The sequence below is a fragment of the Mirounga leonina genome, unplaced genomic scaffold (assembly GCF_011800145.1).
Source record: "Mirounga leonina isolate KUSES-001 unplaced genomic scaffold, KU_Mleo_1.0 Mir_488, whole genome shotgun sequence".
Lineage (NCBI taxonomy): Eukaryota > Metazoa > Chordata > Mammalia > Carnivora > Phocidae > Mirounga > Mirounga leonina.
In genome coordinates this window covers 6,653,655-6,678,783 of record NW_023270777.1, presented here as the reverse complement: position 1 = coordinate 6,678,783, position 25,129 = coordinate 6,653,655, and the positions used below count along the sequence as shown (strand labels likewise).

General features: G+C 45.6%; 1 protein-coding gene and 1 pseudogene across 3 annotated transcripts in view; both read right to left on the bottom strand.

Moving 5' to 3' along the window:
* ARHGAP44 (Rho GTPase activating protein 44) overlaps positions 1-25,129 on the bottom strand; it is a 164,543-nt gene that overhangs the window by 51,760 nt on the left and 87,654 nt on the right. For all 3 annotated transcript variants that reach the window (XM_034989629.1, XM_034989631.1, XM_034989630.1), the window contains exons 2-6: positions 23,343-23,382; positions 22,856-22,960; positions 10,376-10,452; positions 2,824-2,935; positions 734-810 (exon numbers count right to left, since the gene is read on the bottom strand). In XM_034989629.1, coding sequence (XP_034845520.1) covers positions 734-810; positions 2,824-2,935; positions 10,376-10,452; positions 22,856-22,960; positions 23,343-23,382 — 411 coding nt within the window. The remainder of the gene's footprint in view (positions 1-733; positions 811-2,823; positions 2,936-10,375; positions 10,453-22,855; positions 22,961-23,342; positions 23,383-25,129) is intronic.
* Positions 9,742-9,839, bottom strand: LOC118000204 (annotated as a pseudogene).

Sequence of the window (25,129 nt, the reverse complement as noted above, 5' to 3'; positions counted from 1 at the left end):
GAGACGCTGCAGGAGGAGAGCATCACAGCTAGAATGCTGCTTCCCTCCTACTGGCCTCAGGTTCAGAGGATGGCTACAGAAAGAAGAGCTACATACCACTGGCTTCAGGAAAAGGTGGGCAGGTCCCAGAACCAGAAATTTCCCCCTTCTTTAGACACAACACCTCACCCACCCTGCCTCTTTCAGCTCAGCTCCTACTATGCCCCCCTTGGCTCTTACCCCGGCCACGCCGCCTTGGTGCTGTACCCTGAATATGGCAGCCTGATCTTCCCCTCACCCTCTGCCTCAGGGCCTTTGCACATGCTGTGCCCAATCTCTGCATGGCTGCATCCTTCTTGTCATTTAGGTCCCAGATCAAGTGTCATCTCTAAGAAGCCTTCTCTGTTTCAGCCTACCTAATGTTGTAGCCTCCCTTTCTCCATCACTCTCTTCTAAAACTGCACCATGCTACCTTCTTCACAGGACTTACAGACTCCTGAAGTCGCTATGTGTTCACTGGCCTGTCTAGGGTCTCCGTCTCCCACACTGGGCTACAGCCCCCATGAGAGCGGGGACCCCAAATCTCTGACTCACGACGCTCACCTCCAGTGCCTGCCACGTCGGGGTATTAAGAAAACCTTAAGAGAATGAAAACACACTCAACAAATGCCTCTGCCCACAAACCCCTCCCCACCCCCCAAATACAATCACTTTTCCAAGAAGCAAAAAGGAAAGCAAAGAAACGCTTCTGTACCTTGTTCGTGAAGAATCCATGTCCAGCACCAGCTTTGCTAAGTGTTTCCTCTGCTTCTGAATGTTTGGGATTTCCACCTGTGGTTACAGGACAGAGTCAGACTGAAGCTCCAGATGAATTCTTAAGTGGGCTGGAGGCCTCCCAGTCCTCATTTCCAGAGGAAACCCTCAATTCTCTTGCCTGAGCTAACCGCTGCTCTTTCTTCACTGGACACCTGCCAGGCCCTCCATCACCCCGACCCTCTTATGGGACTCTGCACTCCTCTGCTCACTTATTATGCCCGGCCTCATTCTTGCCCCCACCTCGGCCAGCAAACATGGGCTCCATCCCAGCTCTGTCCACGGCACAAGGGCCATGCGTGGGGAGAAAAGCAGAACAAGCTGACACACAGACCTAATTCAAAACAGACAGCAGCACGACTAGTCTCAGGAGGCTTGAGAGCTGATGGGGGAATGCAATCAGGATGTATTTTTATAGAAATAAAGTAAGACTTCCCCCCCCCCCCCAATAAATACCCAATAAACATTACCACAGCTCTGTTCGGCTATGACAAGTTCTTCCATAGTGGTTGGTTGTATGTGGATGCTCTTTTTACATTTTTATTTCTAAAAATGACTTCACTGAACATCCCAGTGTGGGATTCTGGGCCCGGGGCTCAACCAAAGAGGGCAGGAAGTGCGAATTTAAAAGGGAAAACTGACTATATTGAAACCAAAAATCATCTCAGGTCACGGCTTTTATATAGAAGGGAGAACCGTGAGGAAGGTCTTTGGAGCAGGGGTGAGTAACGTATGGAGGGGAACCATATCTGATAGGGAAGAGAAGAGGTGGCCCCGGGTTCCTCCAGGCACCACGGAGCCCATAAGCAAAGCTGGAGGGGGACTGGGGACATCTGGTTGGTACAAGCAAGTCTCAGCACCCAGGTCAAGCACGTCCCTTGGGTTTGCTTCAGGCTTTGCCCGAGACCCCAGGCCACCTTTCCGAAGAGCAAACGGCCTCCCACACATGCACTTGGCTGGGCAACAGCCTATAAGAGGACAGCATCTGAGGAGTCTAGAGCTGATCTCTGTCAAACCACCATATATAGGATTTTCTCCTTGAAAACCTTTAGGCACTCTGGTTAATGATTTGCTCGTCCATTCTGTGACAGAAATTGCACCAGGGGATGGGGAGGTGCTGGGGGCAGTCCAGGAAGGAAACCAGGCCTGCTCTAGGGCAATGCCGTCCAATATGGTAGCCTCTAGCTTCCTGTGGCTACAGCGTTTTAAATTCGAATGAACAAAAATTAAATAAAATTTAAAAGGTAGTTCCCTCAGTGACACTAAGCACGTTTCAAGAGCTTACTAGCTCCCAGGTGGCTAGTGGCTAGCAAACCATACAGACACAGAGCATCTGCAGTTCCATGGGACGGGGCTGGGGCGGTCCTGGATGGCCAATTCAGGGCAACTGGCGGGAAGTCAAGGGCTCAAGGCACATAAAATCCCCAACCATTTCCATTCTTACTTGACACAATTTCACTTGGTTGAAGCTAGCCAAATTGTCACGTGGACATCAAGCTGTCTTTCTACCCAAATGGTTTTATTTTGCATCCTTTAAGATCCAAAGATGAAGGGGATGAAGAGTGCACTTATCACAAGAGCACTGCGGAAGGTATAGAACTGTTGATTTGCTATACTGTGCACTTGAAACTCACAGAACGCTGTGTGTGAACTACACTGGAATTAAAGTAAGAAATAATAAAATCGAATTAAATGAAAGAGAAGGGATGCATGTACACATAAGGTGCCAATGGCCCTACAGAGAGTCTCCTCCTGAGATTGGGGGCTGCCGTTCCTTTTCCAGAAGACGGGAGATGGGTGGAGGGCAGGGTTGGTATAGCGTGCAGGCTCTGGTGGGGAAGGACGTTGGGAGCTAGCTTTGTTCCTGTCCCCACTGGAACATCAGGGGAGAAGAGTGTGGGTGGGAGAGAGGACTGGCAGGCAGCGGGAAGGGCTGCTACATCGGGGAATCCAGGCCAGGCGGACGGGCAGTGATAATTCCTGATGAAGAACAGGGTCACCGGGCGGTGTGGCCTCATGCATGCGGCTTACCTCGGCCAACAAAAACAGGGGCTCGATCACATCCCTCTCCACCTGCAGCTCGAAGTGGATCAGCTCCTGAGCCAGCTTGTCCTCTGTCTCTCCGCAGAGTTTCAGCATCTTCCTGCAACGGGAGGAGAAAGCCATGCTAAATACCCCACGGAGCAAGAGGTCCCTGTATCCAAGCTGCCCAACTTGTTCTGTTCATTTTGATTTCTAAAATTATCCATTTTTTAAATGATGCAAAGTATCTACCACGTGCCTGGAGTAAAGGGAACACGTAGGGAAACATGAGAGAGAGAGATGTAGGGAGAAAAGACTCCTACATGCTGAATGTACAGGCCTGTAAGACCCAGATGCTTCTATGTCCCCTGAACACTGGAAAATGAACTACAACCGACGCACAAACAGACCAACATCTTTCAACTCATCCCCCAAAACTCAGTTTCAGGAGGCTCTTCTAAAAAGAGAACTCCTTCTCCTAAGCCCATGACAACTTACCTTGTATAGAAGGAACAATTATCCAGTGGAAAATTGGAATGAAAAACCATTACAAAAGTGTATTCATAATAAGCAAATAACAGAAGACCTATGTTATATTCCTAGATGAGAAGATACATTATTTCAAAGACGTTAATTCCCCAACTGGGTATACGGGTATCCAGGCAGTCCTCCTTTTACATGGTACCAGGCTAACTGAAACGCATGTAAAAAGTTTTTACAAATCAATAAAAGTAGGAGAAGAGGCCACGGATTCTAAAGTTAGTATGTATCTTTCCTGTTCTTGTGTTTACACTTTTATGACATATATAAGCGTTCACATACAATATAGAATACCGATGCCTGACCTAAACAAGTTCACATCCATGGTTTTACACTGAACCTGTCCCTCCTGCTTGCTTTGTTCATGCATCATTATCTTTGGGGCTTATGCATCTTGATACATGCAGAATTAAATCATTCTGGTACATGGAATTTCATCTCACCATTTATTAAGCCTTCCCTTAATGAAGAGGGCCATCATGTCCTTCCCTACCCCAACAGGGCTGTTGTATGCGTGTATGGTCTCTGTTTGCGGGTGACAATTTTTCTGTGCAAAGGAGAGGAGATATGCATCCCCTTAACCTTACTAGATACTTGTTCTCCAAAGTGATAACACGAACTTCGCCCTCGCCAGTGCAAATGAGAGTTCCCAAAGCTCTACACTCTTGCCAAGCCTCGGTACTGGTAAGGCGTTTAATTTCTGCCAAACTGGTGGATGCCAAATATTACCTCATCCTGGTTTTAATTTGCATTTCTTGGCTACTGGTGAGACTGAGTGCCTTCTCGTCTTTTGGGCCATTTCAAGATCCCTCTTGTAGGATGTGCTTGTTCACATTCGTTGACTGTTTGGGTACCATGATCTATTTATTTGGATTCACTTGTAGGAGTTCTTTATATATACTTAAAAATACGGGTGTGGATGTAGAAGGCATTCAAATTCTTTTTCCGATCTGCTGGAAATTTCAACTTCCAGGTCGTGGGCTTCTCTTTGTTCCTTTTTTAATGGTGTCTTTTTTTTGATTTGTCTATTACTTACCTCCATGCTCCTGATGCTACTTGTTAATCTTTTTTTTTTTTTTTTTTTTTTTAAGCATTGGCTATTGACAGTCAACTCTGGAAAATGAGAATTTGGTGATCTTTACATCTGCCCTCCCCGCATTTATTTATATCAGTAGACCTTTAGTATTTGCACTACATTTTGATCCCATGTGCCATTCAGAGTTTGGCTGGGTAGGATATCGTGATCACTGGTCTTTCCCATACATTTGTCCTCTCTGTAGAGTTAATAATTGTCTTGCTTTGGTTTGCTTGTTTAGTTTTTCTATAGACCTGACTGAACCCCAAATCCTCCACCACTATTTTGTCTAAGATACTGAACCACACTTGTTGTGAATGAATTCCATCTTGAATTCATCTCTCCTGGACCCGCGTCAACCCAGATTGACTTTTCCTTTGATCCCTTGGCATAGCTGTCTTCCTGCACACTTCCTTCCCCATTTCCTGGGATTTTTCTCTCCCTCTGTCCTATGCCGGGTAGATCTTATTTCCCATATCCTGTGTCTGCCTCTTTCTTGGTCACTCCATTGTAGAGCACAATTTGCTTTAGCTGCCTGAGAAAGAGTGTGCAGGAAGCCAATTTTTGAGACCTTGCACGTCATGACATTCCCCTCTACCCTCACGTTGATTGATAGCTAGGCAGGATATTGAATTCTATGCTGAGCATCATATTCCTTCAGAATTTTGAAGGCATTCCATAGCAATCTCCTTGCTTCCATTGTTGCGTTTGGCAAGTCTGGAAGCATTCAGATTTCTGAGCCTTTCTATGTGACCATTTTTTTTCCTCCAGAAGGTTGTAGAATCTCTGTACTTGTCACTAGTCTTCCCTAGTGGTGAGCCTGGGCACAGGTTCAACTTTTTCTGTGGTATCAGGAGCTCAGTGTACCCTTTCAATATAAGAACTCATGTCCTCTGTTCTGGAAAACTCTTCTGGATTACTTTATTACTACTGTTATTCTTATATTTTAATAATATAAGTTATTCAGGCCTACAGCTTCCTGGATTGGTCCTCTAATCTTCCAACTTTTCTATTTTTCGTGTCATGGTTGTCTTCTTCTCTTCTCTGAATTTCTTCGACTTTATCTTCCAAACTTGCCACTGAAAATGTACTCTTTGTTTCCATGAGCTTGCTCTTGACCTCAGAGTATTTCTTTCCCATAGCATTTTTTTATTGACATCCGGGGGTTTTTTGGTTTTTTTTTTAAAGATTTTATTTATTTATTTGACAGAGAGAGACACAGCGAGAGAGGGAACACAAGCAGGGGGAGTGGGAGAGGGAGAAGCAGGCTCCACGCAGAGCAGGGAGCCCGATGTGGGACTCGATCCCAGGACCCTGGGATCATGACCTGAGCCGAAGGCAGATGCTTAACCGACTGAGCCACCCAGGCGCCCTTGACATCCTGGGGTTTTTTAATTCTTTTTTCATTGAGATATAATTGGAAAACATACTGGCTTTCATTCATGGACGCATTATTTTCTCTTAGCACTTGACAATGTAAGCATGTGTTTTCCTGAAATCTTCTCCTTCCCATGCAATATCTATTTCTTCCAAGTTATATTTTCTCTTACCCTACTGTTTTGGTATGTAGGCTGCAAGTTAGACTTCCTTCAGTCTGGTGAGCTTGGACGCCTGTCTATATTTAAGAGTGGGGACTCAACAGCTTGGAGTATGTGAGTAAAGCTCATTGGCTGTGAGCTTATCTATAGGATGGCTGAGCTGGGCCATTTGTTCAAGCATTGCCCCCTCCAGTATCTTTGGGTCTTTAGTTCATTCCCGTTGGGCTGGTCACATTTGCCAGAGAAGGCTCTTCTTGCTTTCCTGCTTAGAAAGGAAAGACCTGGGGGTCGCATGGGTGGGGGGAGAGAGATGCAGGATCTCAGCATCCAGTAGGCATTAATCACTTTAATGTGTGATACCCTTACATGGTGTCCACAGTCTGGGGACACTCTGCTTTACACCCTCCAGAGAATAAAGCTCCAGACTTTTCTGCTGGGGCTGGGGGTGAGGAGATGAGGGTCTCCCAGAGCTGTGGATAAGGGCTGGGTTTGAGCCACCCAAGTGGTACTAAGCTAGCTTTCGACACACACTCATAACTTGGATCACCTCCCAGCCCCCAAAGACCCACTCACCATTTTAGAGATCCCTGGGGCCACCACCCCTGAGCCTGCAAGCATTTCAGGATGTAAATGACATTGGCTGTCTGCATATCCTACTTCTGGCTCCAGAGTCCACTTTCTGAGACCTGCCCAGTGAGTTATCAGTCCATCCTAAGCTTCACAGCTCACAAAATTTTGTTTCCTCTCCTGTTCTTCATGCCTTTCTGGGTTCGTGTCTTTTAAGAAAAAAAAAAAAAAAATCCCTTCATCGTAGTGGATTTGGAAGGGAACAAAATTCGATGTTTGTGCTCAGTCTGTCATTTTACCTGGGTGTTCTTCATCCCTTCACCTCCAACCTTCCTGTGTCCCCATGCTTTAGGCGAATCTCAGAAACAGCGTGTATGTTTCTCCACCTGTGGTGCTCTACATTATGAGCCGTTGAGTTTATTCCATCTTTTATGACTGCAGATATAGAGCTCTTATACCTTTACTTTGTTTTCTCTTTCCTTGCTTTTTGCTCTTTTAGTCCCTTCTAGGGTGTGTTTTTTTTTTTCTATTTTATTTACTTCCCTTTACATCCTGTTACTAATTTTGAAGTGCCACATTCTATTCCCCTTGTGGTTCCTCTTGCTTTTCTAATACACACACTTTACACGAAAATGCAACACCTTATCTTTCAAAGAGTTAAAGACCTTGAAACACTGATCGCCTTCCCAATGTTCCATGCTATTATTTTCTGGTATTTTTGTTTCACTTTGCTTTACTGCCCCCCCCCAATTAATGTTTTAATTCAATGCTTATTTGTATTTCTTTACACCAAAAGGTAGCAGAATATGCCATCCCCAAAATGCCGCTTGGGCATAAGGATTATTTTGAGCTGAAGGCAGTCGAGCAACAGATACAGAAGAGATCTCTGCCCTCCCCCTATGTGCCCTAAAAGCAGGACACGGACTGTAAAGCTGTCGTCCTCCCCCCCTACCTGGAAGGACAGAAGTCAATCACCAAACACAACTCCAGAGCCTTATCAGCCAGACATGAACCCAAAAAGGCACCACCGGAACCTACATATAAACCTGACTAATAAGCCTTATCTTCCATTTGCTCCCCCATATATCTGCCACCCTAGGAACTCAAATTTCTTCTCCTTTGCCTTGTCACTTCCCTCAAAATTGTTCTTTTGTAAAAAGTGCTACTTAAGCCCGAGTTCGAACCTGCCTTTGAGTTACTCATCACCGAGTTCTGCCGTGTATGCACTGCACATGTTAATAAGATGTGCATGCTTTCCTCTGTTGATCAATTTAATTTGCAGGGCCCCACTCAAGGAACCTCAGACAGGTAGAGAGAAAGAGAATTTCCATCCCCTGCATGGCACTCACTCAATTTTTTATGCTATCTGGCTACTTGCATGTCATTTCTTCCTTCTGTATGTAACCTGTTTCGCACACCTTAACTAGATCTTACAGTGAGAATATGTGAGTAGTAATTTTTCCTAAATCTTTGCCTGCACTATCTTTATTTTCCTTTATTCTTACGTAATGGTTAAGTTCATCATAGAATCTAGGTTTCTTATATTTTCACTCAATACTTGAAGGGATTCCTCCATTACTGCCTCACATTTATTTTGGTTGATGAATAAGCAGTCTGCTATCAACTGAATTACTCTCTTTCTTTTAAAAGATTGACTAAGAGAGAGAGAGTTCAAGCGAGCAAGCAGGAGGGGCAGAGGGAGAGGGAGAGGGAATCCTAAGCAGACTCCCTGCTGAGAACAGAGCCCAATGCAGGGCTCGATCTCATGACCCTGAGATCATGACCTGAGCTAAAATCAAGAGTTGGATGCTCAACTGACTGAGCCACCCAGGCGCCCCTTGAATTGCTCTTTTACATGCAATCATCTTTTCCTCTGCTTGATTTTAAATTTCTCTCTCTCTCTTTTTTTTTTGTTAATAATCTGTAGTCTTCCTATCGTGCATCCGGGGATAGATTTCTTTCTGTTGACCTCAATTAGCATATTTTGTGCTTCTTCAATCTAAAGATTTAGGGTTTGTTTTTTTTTTTAAATCTAGAAAATAAAAGTTCCACCATAATTTCCCCTTGTCCTCATTCTCTTCTTGGGGAACAGCTCCCAGACACAGGTCTGCATTCTATCATCCATGCTTGTCCATTTCCAAATGCCACCTCCCATCCCTTGTAAGTAACTCTGCTCGTTCTTGGTGGCAACTTCCCATTTGTTTGCAAGCTCACCAATTCTTTATTGGTGTGCAATTTCAGTTTATCTCGTTTTTTTGTTTTTTTTTAATTCCCTATGCTGCACCTTCCATGCCCTTGACTTGTTTCATAGCTGGAATCCTGAACCTCCCACTCCACTCCCCCTATTTTGCCCACCCCCCCATACCCCTCCCCTCTGGCCACCATCAGTTTGTTCTCTGTATTCATAGGTCTGTTTCTGTTTTTGTTTGTTCATTTGTTTTTCAGAGTCCATGTATAAGTGAAATCATATGGTATTCGTCTTTCTCTGTCTGATTTATTTCACTTAGCATAATATCCACTGGGTCCATCTTTATGGTCACAAGTGACAAGATCTCATTCTTTTTTATGGCTGAGCACTATTCCATTATATATAAATACTCTTATACATACACAGACAGACACACTCATGCACCCCACATCTTCTTTGTCCATTCATTTTATCAATAAATGGGCACTGGGGCTACTTCTGTATCTTTGCTATAATAAATAATGCTGCAATATAAACAAAGGAGTGCATATATGCTTTTGAATTAGTGTTTTTGTCTTCTTTGAGTACATACCCAGTAATGCAATTGCTGGATCATATGGTTAAGTCTATTTTTAACTTTCTGAGGAACCTCCATACTGCTTCCCACAGTGTCTGCATCAGTCTGCATTCCCACCAACAGGACACGAGGGTTCCTTTTTCTCTGAATCCTTGCCAAGAGCTTGTCTCATGGCTTTAAATTATAATAAGTATGATTTGAATTTAAGAAGTTCTATTTGGTTTTCTTTAATTCTTTTTTTCTTTCCATATCATTTGGTTCTTTGCTCAAGGACTATTTTGTCTTTTAAATTGAAGTCTATAATTGACATATAACATTGTATTTGTTTTAGGTGTACAATGGAAGGATTCAACATTTGCATATACTGTGAAATGAGCACCATGGTACATCTAGTTAATGTGTCACCATACACAGTTGCAACAGGAATTTTTTTTTTTTCCTTAAAAGTATGGAGCGTTTCACACATTGGCCTGTCACCCATGTTCAGGGACCATACTAACGTCTCCTGTTCCAATTTCAGCATATGTGTTGCAAAAGCACGCATTGTCCTTACTTAATTCTTAAGCTTCATTTTAAGCATAACTCTTTCATACATATTGGTATCTATTACTTCCTATTTTCTTTCATATTACCGCATTATTTTTAGTTCTCTCTGCTTCTCCTGCTGATCGTGCCTTGCTAATCCTCCCTCACGACGATTCTATTTTTAGTTTGTTTTTATTGTGAGCTCAAATTCAGCCCGGGTTGTTCTGGGAATCCTGTAATTTCTGACATCTGACATGGAGAGATTTCCCATTTACTTCGGCTACAGCCCTGGGGATTTCATTTGTCCTTCAACCGGTTATTGTGTTTATTATGCTAATTTCTCCATCCGGGGAGTTGCCTCCCTGCACAGCCAATATGACTTTGGAGCCTGGGGTTTTGATTTTTCTCACCAGCAAACCTTTTCTTCTTCCCACCCCAGCCCCAACTAGTCTTCAAGTGTCCTCAGTGCATCCCTGAGAATTTCTGGCCCACTTCTCAGGGATTGGGGGCTTACCTAGACTTGACGCAAACCCACACATGGTGTCACCTACCCGAGAAGTGTGTCATCTCCCAGGATAGCTGACCCCTCCATCAAACACTGAGCCAGTGTTGTCAAAGGCAACTTTTTCTGAAAAGGAAAAAAAAAAAAAAAAAAAAAACCTGTTGTAATGAAAATTATTTCAACAGCCACTGCCTACTCTGAAACAGCAAAAAGTCAAATACTGCCTAGGTACTGTATTAGCTAAGACAAAAACGGATCTTAAAGTATGTTTAAAACCTAAACATTCATGGCATACAGATTAGACTCAGAGGTCAAAATTCAGAAAATCAAAACCGAATTAAATGTGCCAATCTGGAAAATTAGCCTAAGGTTTACAGGCTGCATTTTAAAATAAAGTGGGATAGGGGCGCCTGGGTGGCTCAGTCGGTGAAGCATCTGACTCCTGATCTCAGCTCAGGTCTTGATCTCAGGGTTGTGAGTTCAAGCCCTGCGTTGGGCTCCACACTGGGTGTGGAACCTACTTAAAAATAAAATAGAGTGGGATAGTGGCAAGAAAAAAAAAAAAGACAAGATTTCAAACTTACATTAACAAAGATTTCAACAATTCCAACAATTTCCAAACTCAACAATTTCCAAAAGTCAATCTCTCTTTGGAGAAGTGCCTTAGCCCCATTTTATAAACGAGGCAGCGTGCGGCACCTGGGTGGCCCAGTGGTTGAGCATCTGCCTTCAGCTCAGGTCTTGTTCCCAGGGTCCTGGGATTGAGCCCTGCCAGGTCAGGCTCCCTGATCAGTGGGGAGTCTGCTTCTCCCTCTCCTCTGCTCTCCTCTCTACTGGGGCGCACTCTCTCTCAAATAAATAAATAAAATCTTTTTTTAAAAAAATCAATAAACGAGGCAGCTCACGGTCCAGAAAGAGAGAGAAGTGTTTACATACAATAACAATGCAAAGAAAATAAGCATAAAAATAAAGGCACGCGGGGCGCCTGGGTGGCTCAGTCGGCTAAGCGGCTGCTTTCGGCTCAGGTCATGATCCCAGGATCCTGGGATCGAGCCCCGCATCGGGCTCCCCGCTCAGCGGGAAGCCTACTTCTCCCTCTGCCTGCCACTCTGCCTACTTGTGCTGTCTCTCTATCTCTCTGTCAAATAAATAAGTAAAATCTTTAAAAAAAATAAAAAAAAAAATAAAGGCACGCTCTAAGGAAAATAGAAAATGGCTGATGAGCACAAGAAAAGAACACTAAACATCATGAGTCACGAAGAAAGTCCGAAGAAAATCCAAATCAAAGCCACCGTGAGTTACCACCTCACACCCACTAGGATGGCAAGAGGAGTAATAATAATAATCAGAAAATAAGTATTGGTGAGCCTGGGGAGTGCTGGTGAGCCTGTGCAGAACCTTTGTGCTATGCAGGGATAAACATAAAATGGGGCAGCACTGTGCTGAAGTTTGGCAGTATTTCAGTAAATTAAACAAAATTACCAAACGGCCCGGCAAGGCTACTCAATGCCATGCAAAATAACTGCAGACTGTCAAACAAAAACCCATGCATGCACGTGAATGCCAGCACTATTCATAACAGCCCAAAGGTGCAAAGAGCTCCAGTGTCCGTCGACTGATGAATGGATGGATTACAAATGGTATATGCATATGGCGAAATATTATTCGGCTGTAAAAAGGAATGAGTGGCTGACACATACTAGGACATGGATGAACCTTAGAGAACTTCACGCTCAATAAGCCAGACACACAAGGCATTGATCAGATGATTCGATTTACAGGAAGTATCAAAGAGAGGCAAATCCACACTACTGTAGCATGGCCCATTCCCTCCTTGCTAATAAGCACCGACAAGCCCTCTCCTCACTGAGCCGAAACCACAATGCTACACAGATAAGCTCCTCAACTGGAAAGCAACTGGACTGCACGCAGTCCGGAGCCTCCTGTGTTACTACACAGAGATCTTCAGCTCCTCTCATGGACCTTATATTCTACATGCAGGGAAACAAATAATAAACATGCAAACTGTAACAGGGATCATTTCAAATAGTTGGAAGTGGTATGGACAACAGAAATCAGGACAATGAGGAGTGGGCTGTGGCGGGGCATGGAGCCCCGACACGGGGGAAGACCTCTCAGAGGGGGTGGCATTTAAGATGCAACTCAAGTGGGAGAGAGTCAGCCATGCCTCAAAAAGATTTGAGAAAGAACAGTCCAGGTAGAGGGAACTGCAAGTGCAAAGGCCCTGAGGTAGAACTAACATGGCTGGCTTGAGGTCCCTGCTTTGAACACCCCCAGGAGATCCGCATGCTCTAAGTTATCTCCAGGGAAGACACAGGCAGGTAGGTCAGCCCCCAAGAGTGACGTGGAAATTCATGTGGTTCCTGAGGTAAATCCCGGTAGAGGGAGCCCAAGACACCTGTGTGGCTAAGGTCCTTCAGTGGGTCTAAAATATATACCCCTCCCTGTGCTTAGACGTGTCCCCTCCAGTGAAGTCAGACTCCTTTCACTCAAGGGATAAACTATTACTCATCACTTCAAATAAAATGGGACATTCTTCTTGGTAAAAACTAGACCATGCAACTCAGTATTAATGTATCCAAATTTAAACATCACTTTCTAGTTGTCCTACAAAGGTATTATGTACACATTTCTGGAGACTTAATTAAAGGTGCAGTAAACAGTGTTATGAGAGTGGGTACTCCCACATCGCCTTTTAAAAAAAGTTATTTAAAGCACATTTTTTTAAAAGTGTCTAAAGTGGTTAAAAATTAAAAGAGGCAGGTATGAATATATGCTCACAGAGGCACCATGACTTAAGGTATTAGCTCTTAATCAGGAGTGATTCTGCCTTCTTGGGAACTTTGGCAATGTATGGAGATATTTTCACTTCTCACAACATGGGGAACACCACTGGCATCTAATGGAGAGAAGCCAGGGACGCTGCTAAACATTCTACTATGCACAGGACAGTCTCCCCAAAATAAAGAATTACCCAGCCCAAAATATCAAGAGTGCTGAGGCTGAGACACCTGGTTTAAGGAGAAAGGTCTTCAATATGGAAGTTCCTAAAATATTCCAATAACAAACCAGTGAAGATGCTCTGCCTTGAATGTCAGGTAGAACAATCCCAGTATGGGTTAGCTCACACAGAAAGACCACTTTGGTTTGTGCTGAGCATCCCGGGTCCCATGACTCCTGCCTTTGGGGCAGGACCTCGGCTATCCAGAATCCTTCTTTAAAATTTGACGATGAAACAAAGTAAGAAAGACCATGCCTAGAACAGACTAAAGGGGACCTCCAATAGCCTCGAAACTGACATCCTTTGGGGAAATGTATCTACCAGTTGATGACCTGAGTTTTTCTAATATGGACAAGGATGAGCTCAATTAGTCCTACCAGTGGGTCAAGCAGGAAACTGGGCCTGTGAGTGGCTAAAGGCAGGAGGGTCAAGATCAAGAGAACAAAAACAGCTGCTGAGGACCGCGAGGCTAGCCAGTGTTGGAGAAGGATGGTGGGCACAGCCAAGTGTCTGTTCTGCACAATCCACACCAGAAAAAGCAGCCTGAAGTGCAGGACTTTATTATTTTCCACTTATTATTATTATCTTCCACTCATTTCATCACTTAACACCCTCACTAATGACTCTGAGAGGCTTTCAGGCAGCAAAGAGAGTAGCATCCAGTGACACAATATCACAAAGTGAGAGTTATTCCTGTTTCGATGGTCTTTTAATCCATAATATTTTAACATGGAGAATAACCTTTCTCTCTCTTGCTCTTTGTTCTATCTAGCTAGCTAGCTACGTGTTGGAGGAGGTCACTGAGAGCACGTGACTGCTGACTGACCCGTGAGCTGGACCCAGGCAATCAGAGGTTCCTTGCCCCCCTCCTACCCTGTCTTGCCCAAGCTAGAAGCTGCCCTAAGGACACAGCCCTGGGAAAGTAAGGTGCTGCTGAGACCATCTGGATGTATACGTGACCGAACCCAGTTACGGTCTCTTTATAAACTTTTAAGATTTGGCGTGTGGGTGTGGGGATCAATTAGTCTTGTGACCACCCAAGACGAACCTCATATATAAGCTCCCTTGCTTCTTAAACCTGCCACCTACCAAACCTGGAGCGGTCTGTCTCTTTCTGTGGTCTCTTCTTGCCCTCTGTGTCCAAGAGCCAGTTTGCGAGCCAACACTCTAACAGATTTTTAACCAGTAAATACATGTGTATGGCACAAAACTCAAAAGTCACTAGAAAGTTTACAGCAGCAAGTGTCCCTCCCATCCTTGACTCTAGGACACCTAGTGCCCTTCACCAGACACCATGACAGCGATAAGTCTTCTGTACATCCTTCCATAAACACTCTAAGCAAATCCAATTATACATATGTGCGTGTCTATTTTTAGTGGATACTTTTTCCCCTGCAAATGTTAGCATACTATACCCACCACTCTGAGCCTTGCTTTCCTTTTCGTGTACAGATACCTCTTGGGTCATTTCCCATCATGACACACTGAGCTGTTCCATTTTTCCTCTTTTTTTTTAACGGCTACATAGATCACGGAAGGAAGAGGAGAAAATTCATTTTAACAAGTCCTCTACTGACGGTGTAACTGTCACAACCCAGCAGGTGACTCTCAGGAGGAAGAATCCCCTCTAGGAGGGAGGCTGAGGGTGAATTAGTGTGTGGACTTCCAAGGGCAGGAGTGAAGGGGGTTAATTGGGCAAAACCTTGGTGGAAATTAATGATTTGTTTTTATTTATATAGATGCTTTTTTTTTTTTTTAAAGATTTTATTTGACAGAGAGAGACACAGTGAGAGAGGGAACACAAGCAGGGGGAGTGGGAGAGGGAGAAGCAGGCTTTCTGCCGAGCAGGGAGCCCGACGCGGGGCTCGATCCCAGGACCCCGGGATCATGACCTGAGCCGAAGGCAGTCGCTTAACCAACTGAGCCACCCAGGCGCCCCTGTATAGATGCTTTTGAAATCAAGGAGTGAGAAGGAAGCCACTAAGCAAAAAGAGGAAGGAAGAAATGAATCAAGGCTGTATACCTTCATGTCAAAAAGGGGATAGTGACAGTGTGTAATCAAAGATGGCAAAAGAGAAGTTAATGAACTGCAATCTGCAACAGACTACAAATTAGTTCTGTTTCTAAAGAGATTCTCTGAGAGGAAGGAAGAATTGAAGGTTTGGTGGATGGCAGGCACGTTACTGAACCTCACGACTGCCTATACCGAGGTATTATCTGCTTTCTCCCCCCGCCACCCCCCACCCCCAGTCTGCTCACCCCCACCTTCACGGATAAGGACACTGAGTCTCTCATGTAGAGGATATAAGGAAGGATTAAACTGCCCAATGATCTACAGAAGCAGCTGAAATTGGTCTCCCTCTATGAACAAGGATCTAGGCTGAGGCCACCCGATGCTCAGGGAGATATGAATGCCTGGGTAAAAAGACCTTACTTAGCAACCTTCATCCCAGCCAGCGATCTTTCAGATCAAAAAGAAGGTATTAAAATAATCTTTCCCCTGACTCTAGAGTACCAACAGAACCCGAAGAATTAAGGTTAGGGAAGACAGAATGTTCCAGGGTTTGGAAGTTGTCAATCTGACTTTTCTGAGATGACTCTTCTCTCTAAAATATCTCGGGCACAAGCAACAGTTTGTAGGATGACTCAGAGACAAAAAGTCTAATCCTAATATCCACTCTGTTTCCCCAACACGCACACACACACACCCCATACCCTCTAATTCTGAAAACTGCTATCCACTCTCCTCTAATTCCAAGCCCAGGCAAGTAGCTCTCCTGGGGTTCACTCCCCAAAAGACACAGCCCAGATGTACTGCTCAGGGTCAGGAGTTCCCGATGGTCATTTCAGCAGAACAGTGGGGCTGTGATAATGGCAGCAGGTTCTACTTCTACTTCTTTAATGTTTTCTTATGTTAAAGCATCGTGCTAGGTGTTTACATGGACTAACCTCACCAAACTCAAACAACCTTAGTGGGTAAAAATTCATTACTGTTATTACCATTTCCCAAATAAGGAAACCAGGGCCTCCAGCGCTAACGAACTTGTCCAGAAAGCAGGGGAGCTGGGCTTCAATCTTAGGTAGTCAAGCTGCCAGAGCTTAAATGCAGAATCATCATGCTAAATTGCTTCTGTAGAGAACAGGAAAGATTCAAAGTGGCGTGCTGACATATTCTGCAGGTTCTGCGCCTAAAATACTCATGGGCCATCCATTCATGACACAAATGTATTTTTAGCCTTGCCTACCCTGTGGCAGGCCCTGTTCTAGGCATTAAAAATATAGCCATAATGGAGAGACAAGATCCCTGCTCCCATGGAGCTCAACTCATCAGTGATGGGGAACAATCACCATGATTTCAGATAATAATACGCACTCTGAAGAAAATAAAATGGGGCGGTGTGATTGCGGGAAGGAAGGGAACAAACATTAGGAGGGAAGGGGAGCCGTCCTGAGAACCCCAGGGCTAGAATTAGAAAAGGAAAAAGTTGTGGGCATGTCTCTGTTCTGTGACAGGTCAGTGCCGTGGGGGCAGTGATGACGGGGGTGGGAGCAAGAGCCGAGCTCAGAGATGCAGGCGAAGGCGCGTCATGAGGGTCCAAGGGCCAGGGTAAGGAGGTGAAATTTGATTCTACAATGGGAATCCTTTGGTGGGATTTCAGCAGGACGGTGGCTCCATCTGATCTCCGGTGTAGAGAATGGATTATGAAGAGGACAGGGTTGAGGAGGAGCTGGAGACCTGCCAGGGTTGGCCGTGTTGAGGCCAGAGAGGATGCATGCATGGATGAGGGTGGCAAATACTGAAGGCAATGGAAATTGTCTGGAGGAAGAGCAGGTGGGACCTTCTGAAAGTCTGGATTGTGGAAAGAGAAAAATATAGGGTGACGTCTGGGAGTTAGAAGTGAGTAGGCAGTGGATTTCCCATACTATTCTTGACTGTTCTGCCTTCTTTGCTAGATCCAGCTCCTGTTAGGGCTTAAAATGCTACAGGTCCTGGGGCTCTTGATTCAAGGGCCATTTGTCTCCTTAGGTGATCTCATCAAATCTTATGGAGTCAAGAGTCGCTCAAACCAGAGACCCTGAAAGCCCTCTCCACTCCTAACAACCCCACATCGACTCAAGTCCTGCATGCTCTACATTGTGTATCTACCGCATCTGCTGATTTCTCTCCATCTTCCCTGATCCCAATGCATCTCGCCTAGATGGCTCCCATCTTTGTCGGTCTCTTCCACCATAGCTTCTGCCCCCATGTATCCATTTTGACATGATTGCTAATAAATAAATAAATAAACCATGCCCCTTCTGATTAAAACACTGGCTCCCCCAAATCCTTAGCATGGCCTCTAAGGTGCGATGGGGTCCCCGCAGTCCCATCTCCGGCCCCTCTCCTTGTCGCTGTCCATATTCTAGTCACTGGCCACCTTCGTGTCTCTCAAAGATGCCCCAACTCCTTCCTGTCTCTGAAAATTCTGCAGCTGTTGCCTCGTCCTAGAAGCAGCTTCATCCCTTTGGCTGCCATTACCTTCTGCTGCCCTTAAAGGCCACTTCCTCACAGACATCTTCTACTATTTAATTCCTAGTGAGCTCTTCTTCTTCGCCCTGAAACCTCAGCTGAGGAACTAATGACTCCGTGTACCGGCTGCTTCCCTGGAAGACCATGAGCTTCCAGAGGATGGGGATCCTGCTGGGTTTGCTCAGCACTTGGCAGATGCACCACCTTCCGTGGTGGACGTGGCGCTTTCCAAGTATTTAGTGAGGAAGGTGGAGAAGGACTCCCGCTAACAGTGTATTTGTTGAATGTTACTTCCCCACGAGAAATGCAAGGACAGGGAAAAACTATTTTCCTTATGCTGATGGTCTTAAAAACCGATGAAATAACCGGCAATCAGCTTGGACTGAAGGAAGCAAAATGGAAACCTAATTCGTATGCTTTCTATTCTCCATCCCACTTAAGGAATCCAGTTTAACTCTGTGCTCACCGAATAACCCTGCTCTGGTCACTCAGGTTGCGGCCACAAAACTCCACGTTTCTGTCCACTCCCATGGGACAGCCAGCCTCAGCTTTTAGAGCCAAACCTTTAGAGATATATGATAAAAGCTTTGGTGTTGGAAACTGCACTCAACTGCTAAAGGGCTAACGAGCTTGTTTAAAAAGAAGTGACAAATAGCAATGTGTCATGTGCGCCAATAAAATGCCCAACACTGCATGGATACTCTTTTTTTTTTTTTTAGATTTTATTTATTTGAAAGAGAGAGAGCGAGCATGAGAGCAGGGAGGGGCAGAGGGAGAAGCAGACTCCCCACCGGGCGGGAAGCCCGACGCGGGGCTCGATCCCGGGACTCCGGGATCATGACCTAAGTCGAAGGCAGTCGCTTAACCGACTGAGCCACCCAGGAGCCCCTCTACCTGGACACTCTTATAGTCCCTTCCCATTCTGAGATGCTAGGACCCCACTTGCTCACTTCAGATGGCCTCATTCCCTAGGAGAACACGCCTCTCCTGGCCACCTCCCCCCCCCCCCTTTTACTTTAGTAGAGATGACACACAATGCCACATTAGTTTCAGGTGTACAACACAGTGATTGAACAACTGTATACACACGCACGCCATGCTCACCGTAAGCATAGCTACCATCTGTCACCATACGGCACCGTTACAATACGCTATGTTCCCTATGTCGTGCCTTTCATCCCTGTTGACTTGTACAATCCATAACTGAAAGCTGGTACCTCCCACTGCCCTCCCACCCATGTCACCCGTTCCCCCCCAACCGCCCTCCCCTCTGGCCGCCATCAGTTTCTTCTCTATATTAACCTCTCGACCCTCTCTTCACACCCAACCTCCCTATTTACTGTTTGTTTGTTGCTTCCCTCACTCCCACTTTTCCCCCTTCAATTTTTTTTTAAGTTTCTCACTTTTAATCTCTTTTTCTTTTCGCTGTTCCTTAGATCTTGACACATCTCCTTTCCTAATAATCTCAAAGAACCGAGTACATATTTCAGTACCCAAGGCAATTAATAACTGTCATGTATCCTATTAAATCCCTTGATGTGTTACTTTAGAAAAAAACTGGAAAAGTGTATTTGAGTCGTGGCCTTGGACATTTTTCTCCTGCCAGTCTGTGGCTGTTAAATATTTAAAACAGCTCTCTGACTTTCTTTTCAGCCAGATCCTATATTCAGTCCTATGAAGACACGAAAAGACTGATCAGCTCAAGAAATCACTGACCCAATCAAACACGCGAAGTCTGTGCGGGGAAATCACTGACCTATACATACTCGAGCACCCACTTCCAGCACGTACTTCCTCCAGGTCAACCCCATGGGTATCCAGCTTGCACGGTGATCACTGTATTAACATGGCTGCAACCCGTAGGGCCTGATCATACCACTGCGTGCCCTCCCTGCCAACAGAAGCCCGATCACGTGCATCCCAGCAGGTGCCTCACGGCCAGTCAAGGCAAACCCAATTCTCTCCAACACATACTCACTTCCTCAGCCTCCCTTGCAGGGAGACATAAAAGAAATTCTTCCAGGAAAGACTTTTTTCTCCCTGATAAAAACAAAAAAAAAAGCATGCAAAGATAGTTTATCCTCTTACCACTCACCCTCACACTATATGCCTATGATGTGGTTACGTGAAGATGTGATGTCCGGGGCTGCAGCAGCCTCATTACAACTGGGAGGAGCCAGAACATTGCAGAACTGCTGACCCAAAGCTGTTGAATATACCTTGGGACCCGCTACTCCAGACATCTTGTGAAGTAATATACAGTAAGTGCCTTTTTGCTGAAGTCGCAATTAATTAGTGTGTTAACTATGTCTTCTATTTGTTGTATTCTGAGGCTTTGACATCTGGTGTCTTGCTTACCCTGGGGGGACCGCCTCTGCCAGGGTTAGCCAATACTTGGAGACAGTCAACAATTCACGCATGAGCGTGCCTGTCAAATGAAAACCAACCAATCCACAGCCTAGCCTACACCCCAACTACCTCTTTTATGGTGCTCTCATTCTCCAGGCCACTTCCACCTGCCTTAACCCACTCAGGGCCAGGTACCAGACAACTAGGGATGAGAGCCTGCTGAAGTTTCTCAAACAAGCCCATCCTAAGCCTGTTTATCCTGCTTCATCCATTCCTCCCAGGGGAAAGCACAATCATGTCTCTTGCCCACATTTTCCTCCTTCTATCCTGAGTAACTCTGGTGCTTCCCCGTATGGCCCTGCATGACACAGGGTGCACCCCCCATCAAATTTACGTTTTTAATGCCAGTGATCCCCTGACCTGTTGGCCTCACCAGATCTTAAATTTTCTATTAATACCCCATCTTTTAAAATATGTAGGGAGCCAAATGCCTCCTAACTGATATAGTTTGCAAGACCCTCAATTCAATTCAAACCCGACACATCTAGGCAATTTTACCTCATCCCAGAAAAAATAATGCTAGTAGTAATCAACCTGACAACACCAAAGGCCAGTTTCAACCCTCTAGAGATAATGTTCAGTTGCTAATCCTGATCCTATTCTGTATTATAGACCAGTTATTTTAAAAACAGCCCTTCTTAGAACAGATGAAAGGAAGTGGGTCATGGCCAGGCCTGGCGGCAGGCCCCTACTCAAAACATCTATCTCCTGGAGTCCCACCTTAGATGTTTGTTTAATGAATGGGTCTCACGTCCAAAGCAATTTTCCAGACTCTCCCTTTAGACTGTTCAGGTTCCCTTTGCTGAAATTCCCGATATACACAGAATTACTTCCATAGACATTTTCCAAACCCGTGAACGTTTCATTTCTACCACACATTAAGAGATTCCTGCTGGGAATATTAAGAAAGAAGACACCATTCGTCTGCTGAAGGGCATCCCGGCTCCTTTAACAGACAAATGGATAAAGAAGATGTGGTCCATATACACAATGGAATATTACTCAGCCATCAGAAAAGATGAATACCCACCATTTGCACCAACATGGATGGAACTGGAGGGGATTATGCTAAGTGAAATAAGTCAAGCAGAGAAAGTCAATTATCATATGGTTTCACTTATTTGTGGAACATAAGGAATAGCATGGAGGACATTAGAAGAAGGAAGGGAAAAATGAAGGGGGGGAAATCAGAGGGGGAGACAAACCATGAGAAACTATGGACTCTGAGAAACAAACAGTGTTTCAGAGGGGAAGGGGGTGGGTGGATGGGTGAGCCCAGTGATGGGTATTAAGGAGGGCACGTACTGCAATGAGCACTGGGTGTTAAGCACAAACAATGAATCATGGAACATGCATCAAAAACTAATGATGTATTGTATGGTGACTAACATAACGTAATAAAAATAAATAAAAAAGTTAAAATGGATACTCAAAAAAAGAGAGAAGAAGACACCAGGGCTAGGAAGAAGACAGAACGATGGACAGGGTAGGCAGACTGGCGTCTTGTAGTGCAGCGTGGGACTGGGAAGAAGCGTCAGGACACATCATGTGACCGTCACTAGAAAGGAGGCCACGGGAGCTGGGGAGGGGGTGGGGGACGGCTCAGAGAGACCACTGGGAAGCAGATGTCAACAGTAACTCCAGGTCAGAGACAATCAGACACCAAACATGTCGACTCTAAACTCAAGGAGGATTAAAACGTCCCAGATTGCAGATCTCTTGTCATAAAGCCAAAGGAACATCTAGGAAAATATTTTAAGTGTTGGTGGAGTTGGGGGCGGGGCAGGAGGTCAGGAGGGAAAGTGAGCCAGCGATGATGTTTACAGCAAGAACTGCTCAACAGAATCACAATACACACCGCCCGTGAGTACTGATAGAGGTTACACACAAAGACGTCAGGATACCATCATTTGGCTCTCTCTTTTTTTTTTTTTTAAGATTTTATTTATTTATTTGACAGAGAGAGAGATAGCTAGAGCAGGAACACAAGCAGGGGGAGTGGGAGAGGGAGAGGCAGGCTTCCTGCTGAGCAGGGAGCCCGATGTGGGACTCGATCCCAGGACTCCAGGATCATGACCTGAGCCGAAGGCAGACGCTTAACGACTGAGCCACCCAGGCGCCCCATTTGGCTCTCTTTAACTGTTTCATTATAGGGGAAATCCTTTTCCCAGGGTCTTTATAGGTCACCTGTCACCTCCAAAACCACAGTGTAATTTTTTCCGGGAGATCTTACGGTACTATGGAGGCACATGAAATGGAATCTATGAGCGAGCTGAAGCAGAGACAAGACCCAGGTTTAAGCTTCCCTAACGGTGGACTCCCAAGCACACCCTGGTTTGCCCCAGTGCAGGAAAAACAGAGAGAGGGACCGTGTGCTTCCTGCTCAGGGTGGGGGGTGCTTCAGGCAGGTTAAAGGGCGGGAAGATGTGTGAAGGGGCTGGCACACCACAGAAACACCACCTGACAGCTCGCAGACACAGAAATGGCCGGAGAGACGACATAGCCACACCAAACGAGGCCCCGGGAGTGGGTGCCCTGTCCTCCAGGGGTGAAGCTGTCGGCGGGGCAGTGGGTAGGAAGGCACTTACAGAACGTTTGTCAGCCTCTGCCCCTTGCTGGCCCTGGAGACATGCAGTGAGCTTCTTGTGCGTGCTGTGGGAAACTTGCTTCACCAGTTCTAGGCGCTTCTCCACCTGCAGACAGAGCAGTGGGGGGTCGCGTCACCGCACGAGGGCAAGGTCAGGAGAAGTGGGGCCATCGATCGGGACGATCGTGGGAGGCGAGTCTGGCCCGTGCTCTGCAGAGACCAGCATTGCTGGGGAGACAGCACCCAATGCTGGAGAACTGGAGGGGGGCGGGCAATGGCAGAGTCAGGGGCTCTCTGTGAACCCCACAGTCAAATGACTGCCATGTCTCCTGAAAACTCTTATGTGAACTGGTATTTAAAGACGGTAAAGGAGGAAAGGTTGCGTCTACAGAGATTGCACCAAGAGCGGTCCGAGCAGCTGAAACAGCTCAAGTTGTAATGGGAAGACATATTTGGTGTCCGTATATAAGGGCTGGTGACGACCTTACCTGAAGAAGGTCTTCACTCAGAACTTCAGTCTTTTCTGCCCTAAAGAGAAAATTGAGAAACACGTCAGTAAAAAAAATTAGGAACAGAGTCTCATTCTTATTCCCCACTCTCTCTGTTCATGGCGAAACTAGAAAAACAGACATGAGCAGCAGAGATGTCTAATAAGAGAAAAAGTCCTGGGATTGACTGGGAACTGTAAATCCTCCGGCAAACAAGATCCTCTGCAGACTCTTCTGCTACAGACTGGAACCTGGATGAAGGACAGCAAACACGTTTCTTTCTTTCCAGACATTCTTTTTTTACATAACAGAATTAAGTATGTTCCCCAAACCATACCGCATGGCCTCCCCCAAATAAGTAAGTAAAAGAAACAGAAATCTGAGCAGGGATCAATAAACAGCAAAGAAGAAGAAAACACTGAGTTCTGGTGACAAATGCAAATGCCACCACGGAGATATGCCAACCGAGTGTTAGGCGCCCCCACCAGAAAGTCGGGGGGGCTTGAACCTGAGATGAACACATTCCAAGAAAGAACTTGGACACGGGCTGGAGGGGCCCCAACCAATTAGCAACCCCTGCGTCACATCCAGGGAGAATGAGGATCTTCTTTGGAGCAAAGCATTCTCAATTTCTTGTCTGGAGAATCTCAGAGATAAGGTTCAGTCAACGATTTCTCTCGCATAGGTGTGTTCTCTGTGTCTCTGGGAGTCTCTCCTTCTCACGCTCACACATCCAAAGCGCAAATTCCTCTGAAAACAAACTGTCAACACTAAAGGTACAGAGAAAGAAGAAACAACATACGGAGAGCCTGGAGAACGTCAATGACCAGAGTTATCAAAGACTGTGACATATGTATGAAATATTGAAGAACAAATGATACATTGAAGTAAGAGTGTGAGAGGACTTCTGCTTCTGGGAGGATGGAGTGAACACATTTCACCTATTCCCCCTCACTAAGTAAAAACAAAACCCTGGGACCTTATGTATAAAACAAACAAGAACGGCGCCTGGGTGGCTCAGTCAGTTAAGTGTCTGCCTTCAGCTCAGGTCATGATCTCAGGGTCCTGGGATGGAGTCCCACATCGGGCTCTCTGCTTAGCAGGGAGCCTGCTTCTCCCTCTTCCTCTGCTTGCTGCTCCCCCTGCTTGTGCTCGCTCTCTCCCTCTCTCTCTGTGAAATAAATAAATTCTTTAAGAAAAAAAATAATAAAAAAAAAATAAAGAAGAAAACTCTGCAAGGTGGACAGAAGGCAGCCTGGCTAGGTACCACCAGACCCGATGAATGGCATGGTGTGGTGGGGATTTCTGCTTCATATATTCCACACGTGGAGCTTCAGAAGCTGTGAACCGAAATACCATTGAGGACAGCCAAAACAAGCCCAACAAAAGCCAGGTCTCTGTAGCCGAAGGATCAGAAACAAGCAACTTGGCAAGATAGGAAATGTTTATAGACAATAATTGCTCACTCAAGCCAAATGCTACAGGAAAAACAAACAAACAAAAAACAAAAAACTGTTGTCCTACCCCACCCATACCAGCAAATGCTGGGAAGGGAGCCTAGCCTTCCACACTTGCCAGGCTATATATAACAAGGCACTCAACCCTCCCCACCTCCTCCTGGCCAGTGTAGCATCAGAAACGTCTGAGTATGGAGCTGGGACATTTGTCACTGCTGGGCCGTAACAGTGGAAACCGTACGAGCCGTCCACACATCTACCCTCACCTGGTGGTGACAAAACATCCCTCTCCCTCCCTGCAGAGGTGGTGTAACAGTAGGCACAGGAGGG